Raw genomic sequence first — 22,117 nt, forward strand, 5'->3', positions numbered from 1 at the left:
TTTTTGCCGCGTGTTGCTCCACATGCTCCGTCGTACTGCTGGTAGACGCCGCCGTGTTGTTCAAATAGATTACACAGACGCAAATCATTCACGTAGTCAATGACTTCAATTACGTCACCGCGTTGTCCCAGTCCGTGCGCTGCGCTTGTATCCGGGTAAACCAAAGACGATGGATATAAACGGTCCCATTAGAAAGTTCTGGTTTTGTTCTATAAACATTTACCCTGTGTGGTTTTACACAACGCGTCAACACTAAAATTCCACGTCGAATAATTTTTATAATCGACATCGTCGATTATGTCGGATAATCGTCCCAGCCCTACTGCACATGTCCAAGTGTTATCAGTCAAGTCAAGACTGGAGACTCATAAACAAACAGCTCGCTGGGTGCTGACTGGCCGGATAAAAGTACAATTACTGATGAAAGGAGATGGACAGTGGACACAGATTTATGAGCCACCGGAGACTGGTGTGGATCATTTTGATTCATCTTATCAAGGGTACCACCTGGCCTTCTGGCAACAAGGACAGAGGAGCTGGAGGCAGTACAGCAAAGAGGAGAGACAAATGGATTCAACCAACCCTGGCTGCCCTGAAACCGTTTCACTTGGATGTTGCTGTACAGAAAGAGAGTGGGGTTTATGGGTGCTCCGCTGCATGGTAAATGAACTGCCTTTATATATAATGCCTTTATCCTTAGAGCGATGCAAAGCCACCTGAGCTACTGTCTCTACCACTGTCACATAACAAGCCAATTCTCTCTCTCTCTCTCTCACACACACACACACACACACACACACACACACACACACACACACACACACACACACACACACACAGAGCAGCTTTTCTGTCAAGTGCTTGACATTCGTTCCTGTCAAATTCTAAACAGCCGACAAAAAGAAAAGCTTTGCGAGACATTACTCCAATTCCTTTCATACACTGTACATCATAGTGTACCCATAGACTGTCTATCAAGATGGATGTAGCCCCCGTGACATCACCTGTCGCCATCTTGGCAGTGCGTGACTGCGCCTAACTCCCGGCTAATCCAAAAACGAGCAAAGAGGGGGGTGGAGTGTGTGTGTGTGTGTGTGGAGCATAGACTTCAGTGCATGTCGGCTTGTGGCGAGCGTACGCCTCTATGGGGACTGACTCGCTCAAGTGGCCATTTGAAGAACTGCAGTTTTTTTGCACTTCAGTGTTGCCTCTTTTTTCAGCCCCGGAGGTCGCCGCTTGAGTGTAACTCAACTGTAATGTCACTTTCACTGAACTACTGAATTTTCATGTAAAACGTGTAGTCAGGCTGCTCAAACACCCCTGAGACATCAGACGACACAGGTGTGGCGAGAAACAATCACCAATATGCCCGATGAATGCCACCGGGACGTAGCCTGGCACAAAACTTGGCGGGTTCAAGCCAACAGATCGTTTGATGAAGTGTCACAGAGACAGCCGTGAAGGAGCAGAGACACACACTTCTTTCCTCCACTATAGGTATATCAGGACTTCATTGCAGTTTGACCTTTGTGTGTGTCGCTCCAAATGTCAGCAAACATAATGGGGCATCAAAAATCATCCCTGGCTCATTAACAGGCTCAGAGACAAAAAGCAAAAAAAGAAGAGAGAGAGAGAGAGAAAGCTAAATATACAGAGAGAGGATGGGACAAAGAGAGATAATGTTAAACACACAGCCACGCAGTGACAAAGAAAAGCTTTAGATAACTCAAAAGAAAAGAGTGTGAGAAAAGATGCTATAATTGTGTGGATGACATTACACATTAAAATGTAGTGTCTTTCCTCTTGACTAAGTTTTTGACACTTTCTGAAATTCAATCTCAAGTTCATTTATTTGCAACACCAACTTACACTGGCGCACAGCTGAAAAGAATTTAAATAAGGTGAATTAATTATCAATAAGTCAAGGCAGAAATAATAAAGCAGTGTGCACATTTGTGCCCCATTTAAATTACACTATGTTTCCAAAGTTAATAGACTATTTGTCTAATATAAACACCAGTAAAAACAAATAATATAGTATCAATATCAATCAATATACAGTATCAGATGCAGACACTGGTCTGAAAGCAGCATCATGATAACAGCTTGTAGTCTGAACTGACATTAACTCAAAACATTTGCATGTATTTCAGTCGGGGAGAGCGGACTGAAGCCCTGATTTTGATTCGTTAAAAGAGACAAAGGAATCAATCCTCAGCCTGATTTGGATGCCAGAGAACCAGAAACTTCAGTATTGACTCCACAAAGTGCTGTTTCGTCAATATCGTCAAAGACTGATGTAAAATCCTGAACTCACCAGAGCATCTATGAGCACCTCAGCACCCTCCTCACTCTCATGGAGTGTGTCGATATCCGTCAGCTCCTGCAGCAGGTCCACCACTGCTATGGCGACATGTTGTTCAGGCTAAGGACGATAAGCTTGTGTTGCTGAGTTGTTGGGAACTGCGTGTGTTCCACGCAACCACAGGGAAAATCAATCAGTGATTTTTGTGTTGTAATTGTTGTTGCTTGTTGTGTATTCATTTTAATTAAAACCAATTTTCTCTTGAACGTTTCCTTTGTTCACTTTTTAAATCAACTTTTAATCAAATGTACTAATACACTATTTTTAATAGTCTTAATCTAATATCTGAGCATTTTAATATATCATGATTAAAGTGTGGGACTGGTAATATTCTATACTTTTCCTATTGTCAACAAATCCCATGAATAGACAAAAACCAACCATTTGTTATTCTGTCTCTCAATACTTTCTGACCCCCACCACTGTGTCTATGGCTCTGAGTCTCTAGCCCAGTCATTTCCACTAACAACATAATCATTTCAAAACAGGGCACAAGTGTATAGTTTCATTTTCAGGCTCAGTAACTTCCAAAAATAACTGGAGACTATTTCCAGTAGCACTTCAGGTGCACTTCCACCTGAGATTGACCAAAAACAAAACAAAAAAAAACTGCAGTGTGCAAGTTCAGGTAATGTAATAACGGAACATGTGCCCTAGTGTAATGGTGCGGCTCACTGATGTGTTTTTTAATGGAGCTCTACGGCAATGAGAAATAAGCTGTATAAGGCTACAGACACAATACTTGTTACTGGGATCAACTCTTTGTTCGTTTTTGGTCTTTTCATGGTATTTTTTTTGACCAAAAAAAAAAAGAAAAAATATATAATATCCAACATTAAATTCTACATACAGAATGAATGGATCAAAATGGACAAACAGTCTGAAAGGATATCAGTGTTTTCATGGCTGAGGAGGCCCAGCAGCGAGTGGACGGCATTGAGCTCCACCAGCAGGTGGTAGAGATCTGGCATCGTGGCGATCACGTGCATTTCCTGGATGATGTCGTTCAGATCCAGCTCCGACTCCATGAACCTAGTTAAAAAAATAAATAAATAAAAAACATGTTAGCATTCTGGTTTGCCATTAAATTCAACATGCAGGAATCTGATTATTAGTTTTAGAGATATCATGTCAAGAAACCGAGGTGCTACACAACTGAAAATGAAGCCATCTTTTTGATTGCGCTTCAATTGTGACAGTCTTGATTTGACAAATGAAAAAAGAGATTATCAGATTTTGGTGACAGTGAGTCACTCATGGAAAATTTACCTGAAGATGTGTTTAGCGATGAAAAAAAAATTGTTATAAGCTTTGTTGAGTCCACATGAAAATTTGCTTAATTTAACATTTAATCAATTAAAAATATGATGGAAATCACAATACGACCAAGTGCAATATCCAAATCGTAAGAGCTGGATTTTTGTGGACAGTTATTAATGTTCTTACTTCTCTGGATTGTCTGGAAACTTAATCCTCAGTTCCTGATTTTTGTATGATCTTTTCTCAAAGGTCAGGATCATTTTCTTCACAGAACTCTCGTCCACCGGCTCTGCCTGTTTGATTAGCAGAGAGAGAGAGAGAGAGAGAGAGAGAGAGAGAGAGAAGGGAGGAACAGATGAAAAAAGGGAAAAAAATGAGAAAAAAAAATAAGCCTTTTATGTAGGTAACTGCTTCAAAGACAACAAAAGACACCTGGATTATGGGGCTCAAATTAGGGTCAAAAAGATTTTTGGTTTGTGGCTGTAAATCAACTTTTGTACACCTGTCAAATAAAGGATAAAGAGGGCAGCTGGTTTTAATGCAGGTCCGGGTCCTGATGAAGCTGAATCATTATCGACTAAAAAAAAGATTTAATGTTGGTCTTTACCAGATACAGATTCTTTTTTTCTTTTTACAAATACAAATCTTTTCTACAAATACACAAACTCATGCTAATTTATTTTGCAGGTTTACAAAGGTTGATTTTGCAAACTGCAGAATTATTTCTGAACATCACTTTCCAAGCTAAAAATCTTTTTGACCCTTAATTTGAGCTCACGCAGGGTCAAACTAATTATGTGAGCAGAGCGGTGGAGCTACAGTGGAGCAGTGGAGTTTTCTACAATCAGAGGGAATCTGAGTGCGTTTGACCAGAAAGGGAATGTGTTTGACCTCCTGGTGGCTTAAAAGCCTGCTAAGTGTGGGAAAGATAATGACAGGTTAGGAAATTACAATTGTCTGACATTATGGAACAGAGCAGCACTTTCCTCTGAGTAGCTCTTGACACAGTGAATATTTGAAAAGGCTGCAGTGTGGGATAATAAGAACTGGATAATGTGGATGTGCAGTTTTCTTATGCACTACATAATATACACGAAACTGGCACTAACAACGAACAATAACATAGAAACTTTCCCAGTCCATTCGTTTATCATTTTATATTTCGCCTTTACTTTGGTGTAGTGGTGCAGTCTTGTTTCACTATTTCAGGTCTGGAATCATGACTCACTTGGGTCAAGTAAAAACAGATTACAAACTTAGACTCAGACCTAAACCATGCATCCTAAATATGACCTTAGGGCCTGATAAAATTCATCTTCGGCCACACTCAATTTGTGTAGATTCAAATACTAAACACTTGGCTATTTGTCACTGGTGTGAACACACACACTTAACAGTTACATTATCATGTTCGCCCACACATGCTGGAAACAGACGCACATGACTATTCTGTGAAGAAATGTCAGACACTATGCGATATATGGAAAGGTTTCTATGTATATCCAAGTGTGAGCGAGGCTCGGTCAAGCTTTTGATTTCAACACACAAAAGCAGAGTCTTAATCTGGATTTCTGCTCAACATGAGGGGTTTATGGAAGTCCCAGGTCCTGATTTATAGTCCTGTGAAGTATTTCTCCCACTGATATCACCACCACAAAACTAAACAGGTGTGTCACACATTATAGGGTCATAATGTGCTTTAACTATATTCCTCACTAACTGTTACACTTTCAGTCACTTCGTTAGATGTGTTACTGTAAAGGAGTGCTTGTTGGAGAAAACACAAGCAGCCAAAGCTGACCAATCACAGTTCTTGTTGTTTCCACATTGTATCTCCACTGCACCTGTGTAGACTCTGAAGCACTCATGCTTCAGACAAGTACCTGCCATATGTAAGACTCCTCACTCACTCACTCCTTAACACACAAGTATAAATCTAGCTTTGTAGTGTGCAGAGTACAAAGCAATGCAAACTATTTTTGTTTTTGATAAACTTCAACCTATTTTAGGAGACAACTAAGACAGTCACCTCTATCCTGCAAATAAAATTCATCTATTCTCACTTTTGTAACTTTAAGCTGAATTTATTCTTTCGAGAGACAGGGTTGGTGTGAATAATGGGTGATGAATATCTGCTCTGAAAATTCAACCTTAACCCTATCCCCTGTACCATTTTGAAATTGTGATATTTTCTCACTAATGACATCTATTATCTATGAATGGCAGCTATTAGATAGATAGATAGATAGATAGATAGATAGATAGATAGATAGATAGATAGATAGATACTTTATTTATCTCCTAGGGGAAATTCATGTGTCCATTAGCTCATTGCTGATAATAATAAAAACAGGTAATTATAAAAAAAAAATCAATAATAATTAGATTATTTAGTGTCTTGCTCTGTGAAAATAAATTAGTCATTATTTTCAGTTCACCGTGGCAACTACTTCCTGTAACAAATTGTGCAGCACTTCATTAATGGATGAAACTCACTGTTTACAACTATGAGTAAGAGGAAGTTAATTTTTAATTTGTTTCAAATAAAAGCTCTGAACATATCTTTTGAATAAACATTTCACTTTGTAGAAAAAATAACAATTCAATAATAACGCTATAGTAATTTTCCTCACCTCAGGTTCTTCTTCATCCTGGTCCATCAGTTTCTCCAGGATCTTCTTCTTGTCCCCAGTCAGCTCCTCAGTCTCCCTCATCTCAAGCCCTCCTTCAATTCCTGCTGCAACTTCCCGGTATCTGGCCAACTCCCTGGCACCCAGGCCTTTCTGCTGTTTCCCTCCCCGAGAGTCCTCCTCTCCTCCCGCTGCTCCTCCATCATCCTGCCTGGGACGCTTCGCTCCTCTATCAGGCTGCGAGAGGAAAGGAGATGGTGAAATGTAATGATGTAAATACATATAGAAGTATGTTGTTGATTGAGAGATAAGTAATTAAGTGCATCATGAAATCGCAAACATAAGCATTTCCATGTACCTGACAAGACAGAACTACACTAGCACAGAAACTTAATAAGAAAACACTGCACTTCTGATGAATAATTTTGATCTGCTTTCTTCTTTTCACATAAGTGCATCTTCCACTCAGCACCAATTGTACAAATATGAACAGCTGCTCTGAGGAAATGACAACTTTTAAGACCAGCTGCAAAAAAAGCAGTTTGAAATGATGTAAGAAAAGGAAGATTTTACTGAAATCAAATGTTATTTAGTGGATCGTTAATGTGCCGAATTTTCCAATGAATGCAAACGACTGTTAAAATGCATTTATTCATATGGTGTGAAGTGTGTATATATTGTATATTAAGCAAAACTGTATTAATTAGGAGAATGTTTAGTGGACGCTGGCATACAAGAAAAGATACGTAACCGGACTGACAATGCCCCTCGAGTCAGTGTACAAATGCATAAGTGTTTGTCTCAACACTTTCGTGTGAAATTAGTTTAGATACTAACAGCTAGCATGTGTATAAATTAGTGTCGCAGTATCCCTCTCCACTCACTGCAGCCACGTTCGGCTATCATGCTAACTGCTAACGTTATTGTAAACAAGGAGTATAGTTGAGTTATTCTTCTGCCAAGCGGGTGCTACACTATTCACTGGCGGTAAACTAAAGGACGTAAGTAGACAAATAAAAATAAATAACGCGATTAAGCTAAAGTCTGCTTGCTAACGTTCAGAGGTAACCGCTAGCAATGCTACCGAATGCAATCCAATGAATGAGATAAGTTAATGTTAGCTAGACTAGAGTTTCCAAACACTGACGAGTATGGTTAAATTTCTACCTGATAGCTCAGGAGCTCTCCGACATCCATTTGTCCGGGTTAGAAGCTTTAACCGTGTCACGGTTTTGTTCAGGTTCAGGGTTAATGTCAGGGAATAAAACAAGAGCGACCACTTAGCTTGTCGGCTAACAACAAGCTTCCCACCACAAATTCATGCCTGCCGTAAAACGGTTGTGTTGATTGTCGTAGCAGCATACTGTCGTAAACTTTGTTACCCATGCTGTGATGTGATTACAGCCGTTAACTTCCCAATTCTGCAAAGCTGAGAAGAAATTGAGGTCCACTTGATAATGTTTACCCCTTGAGTCATGTCTACAATTTAATCAAGTTAATCTATTTGCATAAAGCTCATTTTACAGATGTGCTTAAAGCATGATTGCACATCTGATTAAAAACCTGAAATATTTCTGAGCAAAAACAAATTAAAAAAACAGTTGATTCAGGATTGTTGGTGAGGTACACTGGATGATAAAGATTTCACAACAAGACACATGATTTTGTCTAATGGCAAAACGCACATTTATTTTAGGCAATGATTCAGTGATACACAAAGAACCAGTCACTACAGCACAGGACACAGGACACAGGTTTTTAAATTTCATGCTGCTGAATTCAGCAGATAGGGAAATATTCTACATTTTAGTCATTTTTTTAAAGAAAACTATTGTTACTTTGCAGATTAAGATTATACATACAAAACCTATGAGAGACGTGTATAATATGATGCACATTTTCTGACAATATAAAGGGCAGTCAAAATTAGCTTCACATCAACCAGCAACAGCAAGAAACATGTACATGTTAATGCAACAAAAATGATAGCCCAAATGTATATTATAGATTAACATGCTGGAATTGGTAATTCTGCAAAATGACGACTTTAACCTTTGAAATTTGGGTCAGTTTTGATGATTGTACTTATTACTGATTTTACTTACTGTACTTGGTGTATTTTAACACCAGCAGTTATTTATACCAATAGCCTACTTTACGCCACTGGTAATGAATCTTAACAAAAATATGTTCTTTCCTCAAGAAGAATCCTTTAGGCTCTCTCACCAATCCCATAATAAGCCCCCTCAATGATACAAGTAAAATTAGACATGACTGTTTCCTCATCAGACCTCACTCATGAAATCCTGGTCTTAAAGGCTCAATTTTGCTGTATTCATACCAGCAGAGGTCTATATGCCAAGCTGGCTTATTGTTCCAGACAGGCAGAAAATCACCTTTTCAATGAGCATCACGGGGAAATGTATGAGTGGTGCATGGTGTACAAGCCTGCATTGCCACTCCAGTTTCTGTCCTGTGATCTGTGACAGTAGAGCAATAGAAAAAACATTTAAAAGGAAGGCCACTGCCAAGCAGTCAAGCTTGACATCCCAGCAAACACGAGGGAGAGCACACTTGATCAAAGGGAAGAGAGAGAAACAGGGTGACAGAGAATAAAAGGGAGCAAGATGGGTGAAAAGAGAAATTTATATGGAAATCCCAAGGCTGGAGACAGCATGACAGTGGCAGATGAATACAAAGCCTTGATTGGGCAAATTAGAGGGAACTCTTTTTTCATGAGGTTAATAACTGGGTTAAGAATAAACAGACTCTTAATTTTACAAATCTCATATGTTGCATACTCATGGTCTGTGCGTATTTAATGATGTAAATTAGGTCAACTCAGACAAATATTTCTAAAATGATGTGCTGATGCTTAAAAATGAGTCATGATGGTGAGACAGACAGGTGTTGTGTGACACCAGGTTTATAATTAAACATATAGTGTTGCTGATGGATGGACGGGCAGCTGCTGTACGCTGCGTGTAGTGAAACATCAAGTAATAATCCATGCATGAGACGTACAATACGTTTGTTTTTTTGAGAATCCATGAACAGGTGTTAAATTGGCACACAAGAAATTCCCAATTTTATTTGATCCAAATAAACCAGAACCATACGGCCTTATTATTGCAAAGCACCTTGTAGCTTTGGTAGGTAAGAAAGTTTTTCATGGAAAACATTTTGACATGTCACAGTAGGAAAAGCACAGGTTTTAATAATAAAATTAACCATGGCTGAATTCAATTCAACTGCTTCAGTTTCAGCAATATTGTGTGTGCTCACTCACTGTCACAGTGTAATGGCTCCATGCAGATATACTGCGGAGATAAATACCCTAAAATTTAAGAAAAGTGGTGGAAAACAAAATACTTTTTTCTTTGACATACTGTAGTTTTTCAGGGAGCAGAACTGCAGATATTTGATGGATAGATTGAAAATCTGCTTCATGAAAACTGTTTACTGTGTTCAGTATTTAATTTAAAAAAAATACAGACAGATACATAATCTTACGATTGTGAAATACTATCATAATAAAATGTCATTTCATCTTGTTTCTTTTCAAAATGAGTTTATTGCAGGTGATTTTTGACCAAAGCAACTTCATATTTATATCGAGTTTCCAGCCTCAACAGATCAGACACAGTAAACGTAGTATTTTAAAGTCAGTACTTCTAACTTAAAACTCAACACGATGAACAAGATAGGGTCTGTGACAAACAGCTGGGCAGTCAAAATGTGTTATATATTTTATATAAACATGTCAAATACAGTTAAATAGCATCTTCAACCAGCTCCGGATCTCCTCCTCTGCTGAAGCTGCAGTGAAGCCTTCATTATTACAAATCCTTTTGGTTTTACACAATGATTAAGGCATTCCACAATCTCTGAAGGAGCGAAAAGCTTTTCATACACAACTGTCTGCTTAATGACATCGCCTCATCATTCCCCTGCAGAATTATTCTGGGGCGACGCTGTCGGATCATTTCCACAGAATCATACCCCATTTCCTTTGAAACAGAACAATACAATTTCACACAAGCTGTGAGGGCTGATTGCATTAAATCACATGAGGTCAGTGTGATTCTATCGTGCAGCGGAGGCCCACATAAGTGTGCTCAAAATTCAGAGTGGCAATGTTGTTATTAAAGGAGAGACAGGGAGAGATGATGAGGACTGATTGTCCTTGTCGTTTCCCCCTTCCCTAAGTCAAGTGGTGCAATCAAATGATTTTCTCTCCTCTTAGATATGATTTGAGCTGTGCATGACATCAGCCTTCAGTCCTTCAAGGCGCGCTCCACCACCAGCACACAAGTCAATAAAGTAGCTGAATTTCCACAACACTGATGAGATAGAAAAAATAGTCTGATGTACAATGGTATTCTATGGATGGACAGTGACCTAGACTTAAGGTCAAGATTGATAAGTAGTAGTAGTAGTAGTAGTAGTATTTATTTGTCCCCGTGGGGAAATTGGTTTGCAGCATTATCACAGGCATTTCAAAAAAAAAAGAAAAAAAGAAAAAAACAACATACGATAAAGACAGTTTAGGACATACAACATGAAACATTTCCACTTCACGCCTTGCAGCATTATTAAAAATATAATGGCTAAGATGGTCGCACCTGCTGCCCAGACCAGCTGGACAGTAGGTGCACAGTGAACAGCTAAGGTGACTAAACAGAAAAGTGCATTATTTGTTTAAGAGCTTAATTGCTTGTGGTACAAATGAAAACTTTTACCTATTTTTGGTGAATGGGGGCGGACGGTAGCGCCGCCCGGACAGCAACAGTTCAAAAGATGGAGCAAGGGGGTGCTGCTGGTCACCCACAATGCTGTTTGCCTCTCTCAGAGTTCTCTCCCTGTAAATGTGTTCGAAAGTAGGCAGTCTGATCCCGAGCAGTTTACTTGCCATTAGTACAGTTTTTCTGACCAACTGTTTCTGTGCCTCAGTAGCGTTACCAAACCAGCAGATGATACAGAAGGTTACAACATTTTCAATAAAAGCACAGTAAAATATTTTCAGCATATTGTTATGTACGTTAAAAGACAGCAATAAAAATACATTCTCTGCTGTGTTTTGGTGTTCAAGTGACAGTCCAAGTGTCCCACTTTAGCTTATGGTCAAAAATAATACCATGGTATTTGTATTCCGCGACGGCTTCTATTGGCTCCCCTCTGGTGAGAGTAGGTTGATGGTTTTGGTTCTTTCTAAAGTCTATGGACATCTCCTTAGTTTTGGATGTATTCAGGAGAAGATTAGACTTCTCACACCAGTTTAGAAAGTAGTCTAAAACTGGCCCGTGCTCCTCCTCCTCATCATGTAAAAGGCTCAACAATGCTGTGTCGTCAGCATACTTAACTTACTGTTATATACTGTGAAATACTGTTATATACTGTGTTCGTTATTTCTGTTTATGACAAGCTTTAATTTTGACTTTGAGGCATCAGCCTTAATATTTCAGCTGGGCCTTGAGAAATTACTTTTTTTTTCTTTTTTTTACCTTGACAGTCTCATATTCATCTATTCATCAGTGAGTACACTGAGCACGTTTTAATCCCCATGACACAACTTAATTTATATGTCATGGAGCGAGAAGCTAAGACAAGCAGTTGAAGGTCCTGATGGGGATTCTTTAAAGTATAAAGAATATTTTAAAACTGAAGTATTAATATTTTCAGGGCATATGTAGACTTTCAATGAGAACAACACAAAAATGAGCCGAGATTAAATCATTTTAACATGTATTAGAGACTGAATTATAGCTTCACTTGTGACATTTGTCTGCTGGATTTGTGTGTATAAATTGCGAAACAACATTTTTTACTACTTCAAAGTGTTTTATAATGATACTTTAAGAGCTTGTACATAATATTTGTAATTTTTAATTTGGGTTCCTGGCAGCTTTATATGTTAAATTGACAAAAGGATAAGTCAGACTAATGGCTGAGTTTGTGCTGGAAAAAAGAAAAACATGCTTATGGGTATACATATGAGACGTCACAGATCCGTTTTTACCAGCTAGCAGCTCACTCTCTCTCCCCTGCGTCTGTGTGTGTGCTCTGTAAGTGCATGTGGTGACATCACTCTTTGCAGTAGTGTGTGTCCTCAGTCCGAGCAGAAAGGCAAACTTGACTGGCAGTGGAAAAGATGTCAATCTGCTTTGATTAGTGCATTCACCCGACTTTAAAAAAACCCGCTCATACCTGCTAATTTTGGTGTAAAAAGGGTATAATTGTAATTGTAATGGTCAATCAGACTAATTAACCTGGTTGAAAGTTTCAAGTCTCTTTCCCCAGTTGCTCTTCACCACATCCAACATGGTGTAACGACACACTCTGGAGTACACTCCTGCATCACATCAGGAAGGTGAGAAGTTGAAGCCACTGAAGATTCATTAAGAAGTGTTAAGTTACTCTCTAAACTTTGCCTGCTCAAATGACATTACAGAAAATAGCCTGTTTAAAAAAAAAAAAAAAAAAAAAGCTCCCAAAAATGGCACTTGATTTTAAGGTGATGGAGGTTATTACTTGTTTGATGCTGTAATTTTTGGCTTGCTGTGAAACATGACACACACTAACTGTGTTATATGCAGGAAAAGCAGATTAGAGCATAAGCATTTCAAATTTGTCACTTTAATTGGCCAAGTCACTCTGAGGGCAGTTCCTGCATGACGTCAAAGCAGCATTATGTTTTTTAACTAATGTACATTATCGCTGCTGCAGCTTAGAAAGGTCCTTGTTTTTCACTGACCCTCCTGCCTTGGAAAAGCAGGAGAGGAAGGTTTACTCAGGTTTATTTAAGGATCCGAAGGATTATTTGGCAATCCATCTACTGGGCGGAAAGACTCAGACAAATAATATTTTTTTTTTCTCATTCTAATTCTCATTCTACTTTTCCTGCAATTTAAATGTTAACAAAAGCTTATTAGCAGGCACTCATTTGCATACTGTAGACTGTATCAAAAATGACATTTTTGCATTGTGTTAGCACAATGCGACTCTAACAAGCTTAAGCCTATTCTCTATAAAAATGCTTTCAAGAAAGCCAGAAAATGTCTAATAGCTTTCTTCTCCAATGTCTGGCACACAAACATGACACACATAGAGGCTGGAGGCTGCTGCCTGGCCTGTTTTAACATGGTCGAGAGACAATGAAAAACAAGAGAGAGAGAGAGGGGAGATGGCAGGTGGCAGGACACACGCCAGACTTTAGAGATAAATGTATGTAGGAACAGTGTGCGGGGGGGGGGGGGGGGGGGGGGGGGGGGCACAGGAGTTGGAGAGTGGCAGTCAGAGATAGAGGAGGGGAGAGCAAATTAATTTTATCTCCATTATGAATATGATGGCTGTGGTGGTGTGCTGTGGTGGTGGCCCACGCCTTTGGGTGATAGTGGACCAGGGGTAGCTAATCGGAGCAGCCTGCACACACACAGACACACAGACACACAGACACACACACACACAGAAAGACACACACACACACACACGCACACACACACACACACACACACACACACACACACACACACACACACACACACACGCTGTTCTGGGAAGGAAAAGCCCCTGAAACAGAATTTAGAACAAGATGCGATAGAAAAACTCTCCAAAGAAACTGATACTGATGAAAGTGTTTTAGGTGGATTAGCAGCTCCTTAAAGGCATGAAATTAATTAAATTAATTAATCTGCTCACCCCCTGTGAATAGTAAAGTGGAAACCCAATTTAAAGGCACAGAGCCACCAAATAATGCAAGGAGCCGCTGTTTCAATACCATATCAACAATTTCAATGAAGAGTTAAGCATAAATACGCGTTATGTTAATTTTCTGTATGTTTTATTGCCATATGAATATTAGATATGCCTTCAGATGTTAACAAATAATATGGTGCTGTCATATTGATAGACACAGATGCTGCAATGAATTGGTGCAACATGTTAAAAGTATTAATAATTTGCTTGCACTAAGAGAATCCAGGCTGTGAGGACAGAGTGTGATACAGCTCCAGCCACTCTGTCATTTTGGGCCTTATAAATAAAAATGCCTTGACTTGAGTCTTGACTTATGTGGTTAGGATAATATCACAAAACCAGCAGTGAGGGTGTAGTGGTCAGCATGTGCTCTCCCTCCCTCTCTCTCTCTCTCTGGTAGTTGTGGAATCAATATGTGCTCTGTATGAATACACTAGGGTTGTGGATCATTGAAATGCTACAGGGGAATATGGAACGAGTGGCTGTAATTTATTTTTACGGTGTTAAATTTGTCATATGATTTGAAATATAGCACGAGAAAAAACAACTTGTTGATCCATTACAGAGTGTTAGGTCTGATCCAAGTGTGGAGAGTCGACTGTACGGCTGTATTTAGTCTGTTCAATAAATAAACGGCAGCACAGAAACAGACTCAAGCCCCCCCACACAACACCACCCCCCCACCCCACCCCGTTGCTTAACTACTCAGTTTCTGTGGCTGAGCTCAGTTGCATCAAGTTGCATAAAAAGTACAGAGAGACAGATTTTTATCTTTACTCTTTGTCACACAAACATCCTTTCCCAGATCCCTGCATTCACTTATAACTCCACTCTTCAGCAGTAAACTCCTGTCACAAGTGATGCTTTGAAATCAAATGTGTCATTATCTCACATTTTTAATGAATTATTCACAACGCCGAAGAAATCCCTTTGGATTAATCCCTCCATTGCTCCGTCTTAGTGCTCACACACAGGATGAAGTCCCTAAAGCTTTGCTCGTCTTGAATGACATTTGCACGTTCACTCACACACAAACACACACACACACACACACACAGTTGGAATTGTATTTGATGAATTCATGCTTTATAATCCAAGCTTTTGTAAAGATTTAACTGAGGACTTTTGTGGTTTTCATCTGTTTATTAATAATAAAAATAAAAAAAAATCATCTACTCTGTGAAACTGTTGTGTTCTGCCTGTCAATCACTTTGCAATCAATAACAGGCTTTAACTCTGTTTTGAATGTTGATAGTGAGGCATCCCATGTGTTTACATTTGAATCACATATAGAGTGCCGCAGGGATGATGTATTTTTGTAGACCGACCTGAAAATTAGCATCACCCTGGTTCACTCGATAAAGAGCCAATGGGATTTCTACACGGGTTTTTGGATTACTGCAGAAAATAAAATCTGTGACAAACAACAGTTTATGATACTGACACGTTCTGTTCAGCAGGATAATCTTCACTGATGATTTTTGAAGCCTTAATCCAATCACCAGACGTAGAAAGCTGATGTTAGGGTATAAACCCACTACACCATGGTGGCATGACTTCAACGTTACCACCGCTAAACTTCCAACTTGTAGTTTAGATTTAGCTCTTACCTCTTCTACAAAAGCATTTCCTCTTATAAAGTAAGTAATTATTTGCAAAATCACGAGTATAAACACAACAACTGTTGTGGAGAGACGCATGCAATGTAAGATGGAGGCCATCTTGGACAATACCAACCACCCTCTCCACAACTGGCAGGACAGAGAAGCAGCTACAGCTGCAGCAAACGTCTCATCTCACTGCGCTGCAGAACAGAGAGGTTCAGGAGATCCTTTGTTCCCATTGCCATCAGGCTATACAACACCTCAGCCAAAGGATGTGGACTACTGTGATTATTATTGTTTATTTATTATTAACAGATTTATCAATATTACTATGAACAATGAGCTAATGCACACATGCATTTCCCTAGGGGATAAGTATCTATCTATGTATCTATGTATCTATGTATCTATGTATCTATCTATCTATCTATCTATCTATCTATCTATCTATCTATCTATCTATCAAGGCTGTAAAGGTTGACTGGTGAGTAGATCGGTTTTCATGTTTATCGTCCCAGACATTCTCTGTAGTCTTACTTAGCCACTTATTAGCAATCAGCCTTTTCCAAGAGACATAAAAGCTTAAAGAAATCAGGACTGCTGGGGTAAAATGCTAAAATGCAACAAATTTCCAGGTTTTAGGAATCATTCCTGCAGCACTCTATTGTGACTTTCAATGTTAACACGCAGAAAAAAATGAGCAGAAGAAGAAATGGAATACTCCAAACAGGGAGTAGAAGAAGAAATGGAATACTCTTCAAAGCCAAACATCAAAGGTTCATTCCATTGTACGTGTATTGTGACATCATCAGGTGACAGTGATAGAGAACTGTGAGGAAGAGCTCACTTCAGCACATAACACAAACACCACTGACACAGACGTCTGTTCAGAGTGCACAGCATGACTTTTTCAACGATTTCAACAATTTCAACGATTTCAACAATTCAAACAAACAACCAAAACAAATGGCGAGTTCTAGCTCAACGCCACTAAGTGGGACACCCACTCGACAGGTCATGGACAAGAGCCAGGCCCAAATGATGGTGTCAAAGGAGCTGCAGCATGAGATCTTCAACCTCAATGTCCTGTTGGGTAAGGAGAGAGCCAGCTGCATAACTGAAAAAAACTGGAGGGTCCAACTTGTCCAAGAGTTGGAGCAAACCAAAGAGCAGTTGGCCAAGCAGAAAACTCTGAAGGAGATGTACATTAACAGGGAGAAAGAGACCAGGAGAGAGCTGGAGAGGCTGCAAAAATACACAGACGAGGAAACCCTCAGCACCTCAAAGATCGCCACTCAGGTGCGAAACAACATCAAGCAGAAGAAGAAGAAACTTCTGCAAAAAGACTACGAGGAGCTGCAGGTGGCACATTTGATCAGCCAGGAGAAGTTCATGGCTGAGCTCCAAGGAAAAAGGAGAAAAACAAGGCTCTCAAAGAAGAACTGGAGAACCTGAAGGCCTCAAACCAAGAGGTCACCCACAAGTATGAAGCTGATGTTCTCACTGTCAGACAGCAGGCTGACAACCTTCAGCGTGAGCTTGAGAAGGAAATCAAAGTTAATGCTGAAAGGGTGTCAGACAACCTGCTCCTGGAGAAAAACCTGAGGGCTGAGCAGGACGCCCTCCGACAAAAGATGGTCGAAGACATCAAACTCATGCAGCAAAAAACTGCTGAACAGGAACAGTTTCTGCGCAGAGAGGTGGAGGAGCTGAAAACACAACTCAACACTCAGCTCTCTCTCAACCATGAGCTCTCCACAGAGCTCAAGGCTGAGAGGGAGAACATGAAGCCTCTCCAAGAGATCATCACCAGCCATCGTAGCGAGGCAAACCAGGAAGAGAAACCCACAGAGATCGAGGTGTGTGAGGAGATCCTGCCCACCAAAACAAGGAAGTCAGTGTGGAAGAGAACCCGCCACTTCCTGGGGCTGCGGAAACCACAGAGGTGGAAGACACCCAAGGAGCCCACATCCTACAGTGACATCTGAGCTGTCTCTTCCTCCGTCACCCACTGAAAGCAACAGACCTTTCACAGCAGACATGAAACTCACCACCGGTCGAAGCAGATGGCCGCCCCCACCCTGAGCCCGGTTCTGCTCGAGGTTTCTTCCCCTGAAAAGGGAGTTTCTCCTCGCCACTGTCGCCAAGTGCTTGCTCATGGGGGAACTCTGGTTAATTTGACACAGCAGGAAAAGGACAGGTGTTCACCAAATATTCACCTGTGCTTTTCCTGCTGTGACAACCAAAATGTTTGCTGTGGAAAAGATCCTTTTCTTTTCTCTTCATTTCTTTTCTTCACTTTCTTCTCTCTTTCTTCAGGGGTGAATGGATGGATTTAAAATATCAATAATAAACATTTAGAAAAATATTTAAAGTCTCAAAGATATATTTCCTGCATATATTGCTGCATTTAGGGGACAAATATGGAGATACAGCTGTTCTTACTTTACATTTTCCTGTGACGTCTTAGCATGAAAGCAAGCTGAAAGAAAAAACAAACAAACTCTAAACTGAGCTCTGAATAAATAAAAAAAAAATCTGAAGATGAAAATGATTTTAGACTGAGAGAAACCAATGTGATGTTTGACCAATAGATAAAAGTGATGGATTAATAATGATTACCGTTGGTAACTTAGAAACAGGTTGGAACAAAACATAGAAATAATGATTGTTTACTACGGGACTGATATATGAATGTAGAGTTGTTCACTGTGATCAGATCATAATTAATGGTTACTATGCTGTTCTAATAAATAAATACCGCACAAAACAAATATCATGCAAATAATAATATTGTTCCATAATGATCTCTTAGGTTGTTAAATCAAATATACTCACTTGCGAAGCGCCATGAACAAACAGAAGATGGATGGATACAGATGGTAATGACTAGAACCTGTGCTCTGAATTTTTAAAAAATGGCTGCAACTTCAGCTCAACAAGAAATGACCTCACCAGCCTCGCTCACAGGAGTTACAAAATAAAACTCGCACTTTCAAAATAAAAGAATCCTACATTAAACTGTCTCTTGTAACTTTTCCAAGTTACACCAGAGTTACTGTAAAAACAAACTAAAGGAAAATTAGTTACTCGTCAACTGTGTGGAGATCAGGTTTTTGTGAGCAAATGCGAAGCGATCCCGACAAAAGAATTCTGTCTGTTTAATATGAATTGATAGAGGTGTGTGTTGGGATAATGGAAACAGATGTGAGAGGTCAGCATTCGCGCTGAGCTAACAGCTGGGAGGTTGATGCTAAGAAATGAGCCACTGAGAGAAAAACACAATGTTTGGGTTTTTCTAATCCACCTCGAAGGCGTTACCACAACAGGGATAAGAACTTGCACCAGACAGACTGAAGTACTTTGCCCCAGGACACTTCAGTGGCAGATGTGGAGGAGCCTATCTATCTCGGCTGGAAATTTGGACCATCGGTAAGTATGCAGCATCAGCATTTGGTCACAAGCTCTGCTACTTATCAGCGTTCCTACTATCAGGACACCTCTGCAGCAGCATGTGTAAATGTATTTCTCTGAGCAGCATGTACAGGATGTCACCTCCCTTCCCACTCACACTTGTGGCCTAAATACAGTAGCTAATGTAAAACAACTCCACGTCCGTACAGAGCAACCAGAGACAGAAATAAAACAAATCAAACTGCCAAAAGGCGGCTCGCATTGTAAAACGCACGTCAAAAACAGATACCTGTGGGTGAACAACAAGCAAGATGAGATGTTTACTGTCAGGTTTGAAGGACGTAAAGGACACAATCTGCATGTAGGCGAGGGGAAGAGAAATCCAATTTCACTGTGTATACCGCAGTCGCATTTTAATGTCAGGCCTAAATGTACTCCAGCTGAATCATATCCAGGAGCAAAGTGGATGTGAGATGAATGTTAAAGGGGCTATAAGTGAAACTGTTACTGCGTCCCAGCACAGAGTGAGTGTACTATATCTGCAGGGCTTTGACAAAAGGCCTCTGCTGTAATTAACAAGCTTATTTGTGAAAATCTGAATTTATTGCTGTTTTTATTTTTTATTTTTTTGCAACACAACAGTTACAGGCCACCGTAGCTCCGGGCGACAGGAGAAGGGGTCGAAAACGTGTCCGACCGACGACGAATATCATTTAAGGTCAAATATTACAAAACGCTCCTTAACTCCAGGTGTAAGGAGAGTCGGCGTCCGTCTACACGTCAGCCTGACAGCCCGTCCGTCTGTCCGCGTAATCCCTACCTACACTTCTCTGCGGCGGCGAGCCACAGGCAGTTGGCCTCTCTCTGTATGAGTCTGATCCCCACCGCCTGTGAAGTCAAATGTTGACAGAGAATCACGAACCACATCAGAATACTAAAGAGGGCAGAGAGTGGCTTTTATGAGAAAGAGAGAGAGAGAGGGGGATAAAGAGAGCAGAACGTGTGTGTGTGTGTGTGTGTGTGTGCATTTGTTATGTGCGTTCCTTTCCTCATACTCCCATACTGTAAAAATTTACAAGCTCGGCAAGGGCTTGTATTTTGTGGCAAGAATTATCACCTTTACTTCAGGGTATTTTTGTGAAACTATATCACTGCTCATTCTCTTGAATTTCACACAAAATACTTTGGGACTGTTTCTCTTTTTTTTGATGCAAATGTCCTGAAACAATTCACATCACACGCTGTATGGTGTACGCTGACTGAGCCCGCCTAAAGAATGTGGTTGATAAACTGCGATAGGGAATGAAATCTCTTGCCAACCATGTCATTTTCTGCAGCGTGGGCCTATTATTCTTCTGCGAGTGTGTGCTCGTGTGAAGAAAGAGAATAGGAGAGTAAAGAAGATGGAGATGAAAGGCCAGTGTTGACTAAAGAGGCTGGCCTGCATGGCTCTGTGGTTTCTGAAGGGTGTCTTGGCCTCTCATGCAAATGAGCCCGCATCTTATCAGCTCTCCATGACACCCAAGTCCAAATAATAAATACTTGGCCGCGGTGCGCTTGATTTGGTCTGTCAGGCGCGTTGCAATCTCCAGAATATAAAAGCGCTAAGCCTTAGCCGCGATGACAGTAAGGCTTAATGAAGTGTGTGCAACCTCGACTGAGGAGATTTAATCTTTCTGCTTAAAGATTCAACATACAGTATATGGACTGCATTTCTTTCAGTAGCATCACAGAGTCTCACTTTCTGGTGTGAGCCTTTAAGTGAGAGCTGCAATATTGATCATGTGAGTAGCTGACAGCGAAGCATCGGACCCACTGTATATACTGTACGTCTGTGCTGATCCATCTGTAAATCTGATAATGATGAAGAGCTAATTATACACACATGCACATCTGTTCTGCTCTAATTGCTATGTTAATATGTATGGCTCTAAAATAAAAGGAGATAAAAGATAATCAGGTTTTAAAAATACAGTTGTCAGCACAACACTTTAAATTATGTTTTTCTTTCTTTTTCTAGTTACTTAGAGAGGCTCTGGTGTACGGTATAATCAGCAGCTCATTTACATTTACTTCACATTTTTCTCTTTGCATTCTATTACAGGAAGTTGAGCCGTGCTTGTCACAAGAGGATCAAGTTTACTGTAGACAATCAGCATGTTTACTGCAGCAGAAAACACAAGTTGACCTTGGAGACATTAAATCTCAGGGAATCGGATTTGCAATCTCTGTAGTTGTTGGTAAATATCTTTGAAACTGAAAATGATTAACTTTATTCATCGTCATTCTCAAACCAAGATTTTAAACCAATCCAATAATTATGGTCACAGACTTCTTCAGGACATTTGGGTTCATTTTAGCCCCAAGGTCAAGGACATGTGGTCTGTCTCCTCCTTGAGCTATTAGCTTTACAGCAACATCAGCAGTTATTTTTGTTGTCACTTTGGGGCAGTGCCACTAACTGTAAACACAACATCAGATATATTATCGTCTGTAAAATGCTAACTGCGCTAACAAACGCCATCCAGCAGACATAGACCTACTAAAGCTATTTAGGTATTGGCTAGTAGCATGACTCCAAAATGAATTGGAGTCATGCTACTAGCCAATAGCTAAATCTAAGTCTAATAGTCACTGTCTTTTTTTTTTGCTCTGTTTTGGTCTACACTGCCTGCTCTGAGTGAAATATCCCTATCTATAAATATGTCTCTTCAGCTGCTAAATGCTCCACTGTGTTCACCACCTAGCCGCTACATTTGTCTGGGTTCAGAGGGTTTGTGTTTGCTGAAAACAGCCGTGTGCTGCAGTATGGAAAAGAGGTTTATGAGAGTGGTAAGAGTGAATCAAAAAAGTAGAGTTGAGGCCCGTAAAAACCAAAACACTGAGCTGAAACACACTAAACCGTTTAGTACGGCTAAAGGAAACTGCAGAGCTAGGTGATCATTTTCGGTGGGTTTGGCTCTATGAACGACCCGTTTTAGTTTCATTCAATGTTGTAATGTAAAAAATTGTGATTAGTGCAGCTTTAACCTCCTAAGACCCGAACTCTTGCATGGCGTGCATTTTTAATTTCTCTTTGCTGTTTAGGC

The 22,117-nt window shown here is 40.1% G+C and overlaps 1 protein-coding gene and 1 pseudogene across 1 annotated transcript in view; one reads left to right on the forward strand and one right to left on the reverse strand.

Annotated features, from left to right (window-relative positions):
• ctnnbl1 (catenin, beta like 1) overlaps positions 1–7,577 on the reverse strand; it is a 53,067-nt gene extending 45,490 nt beyond the window's left edge. The window contains exons 1-5 of the mRNA XM_023406600.2: positions 7,423–7,577; positions 6,259–6,492; positions 3,812–3,918; positions 3,258–3,397; positions 2,318–2,415 (exon numbers count right to left, since the gene is read on the reverse strand). Coding sequence (XP_023262368.1) covers positions 2,318–2,415; positions 3,258–3,397; positions 3,812–3,918; positions 6,259–6,492; positions 7,423–7,452 — 609 coding nt within the window. The 5' untranslated portion in view covers positions 7,453–7,577. The remainder of the gene's footprint in view (positions 1–2,317; positions 2,416–3,257; positions 3,398–3,811; positions 3,919–6,258; positions 6,493–7,422) is intronic.
• A 9,003-nt stretch (positions 7,578–16,580) lies between these two features.
• On the forward strand, positions 16,581–17,602 carry LOC147819111 (uncharacterized; annotated as a pseudogene).
• The last annotated feature ends 4,515 nt before the right edge of the window (positions 17,603–22,117 follow it).

This window comes from Seriola lalandi, unplaced genomic scaffold (assembly GCF_002814215.2).
Source record: "Seriola lalandi dorsalis isolate HSWRI2012SDOR001 ecotype SW California unplaced genomic scaffold, Sedor1 jcf7180002054312, whole genome shotgun sequence".
NCBI classification, from domain to species: Eukaryota; Metazoa; Chordata; class Actinopteri; order Carangiformes; family Carangidae; genus Seriola; species Seriola lalandi.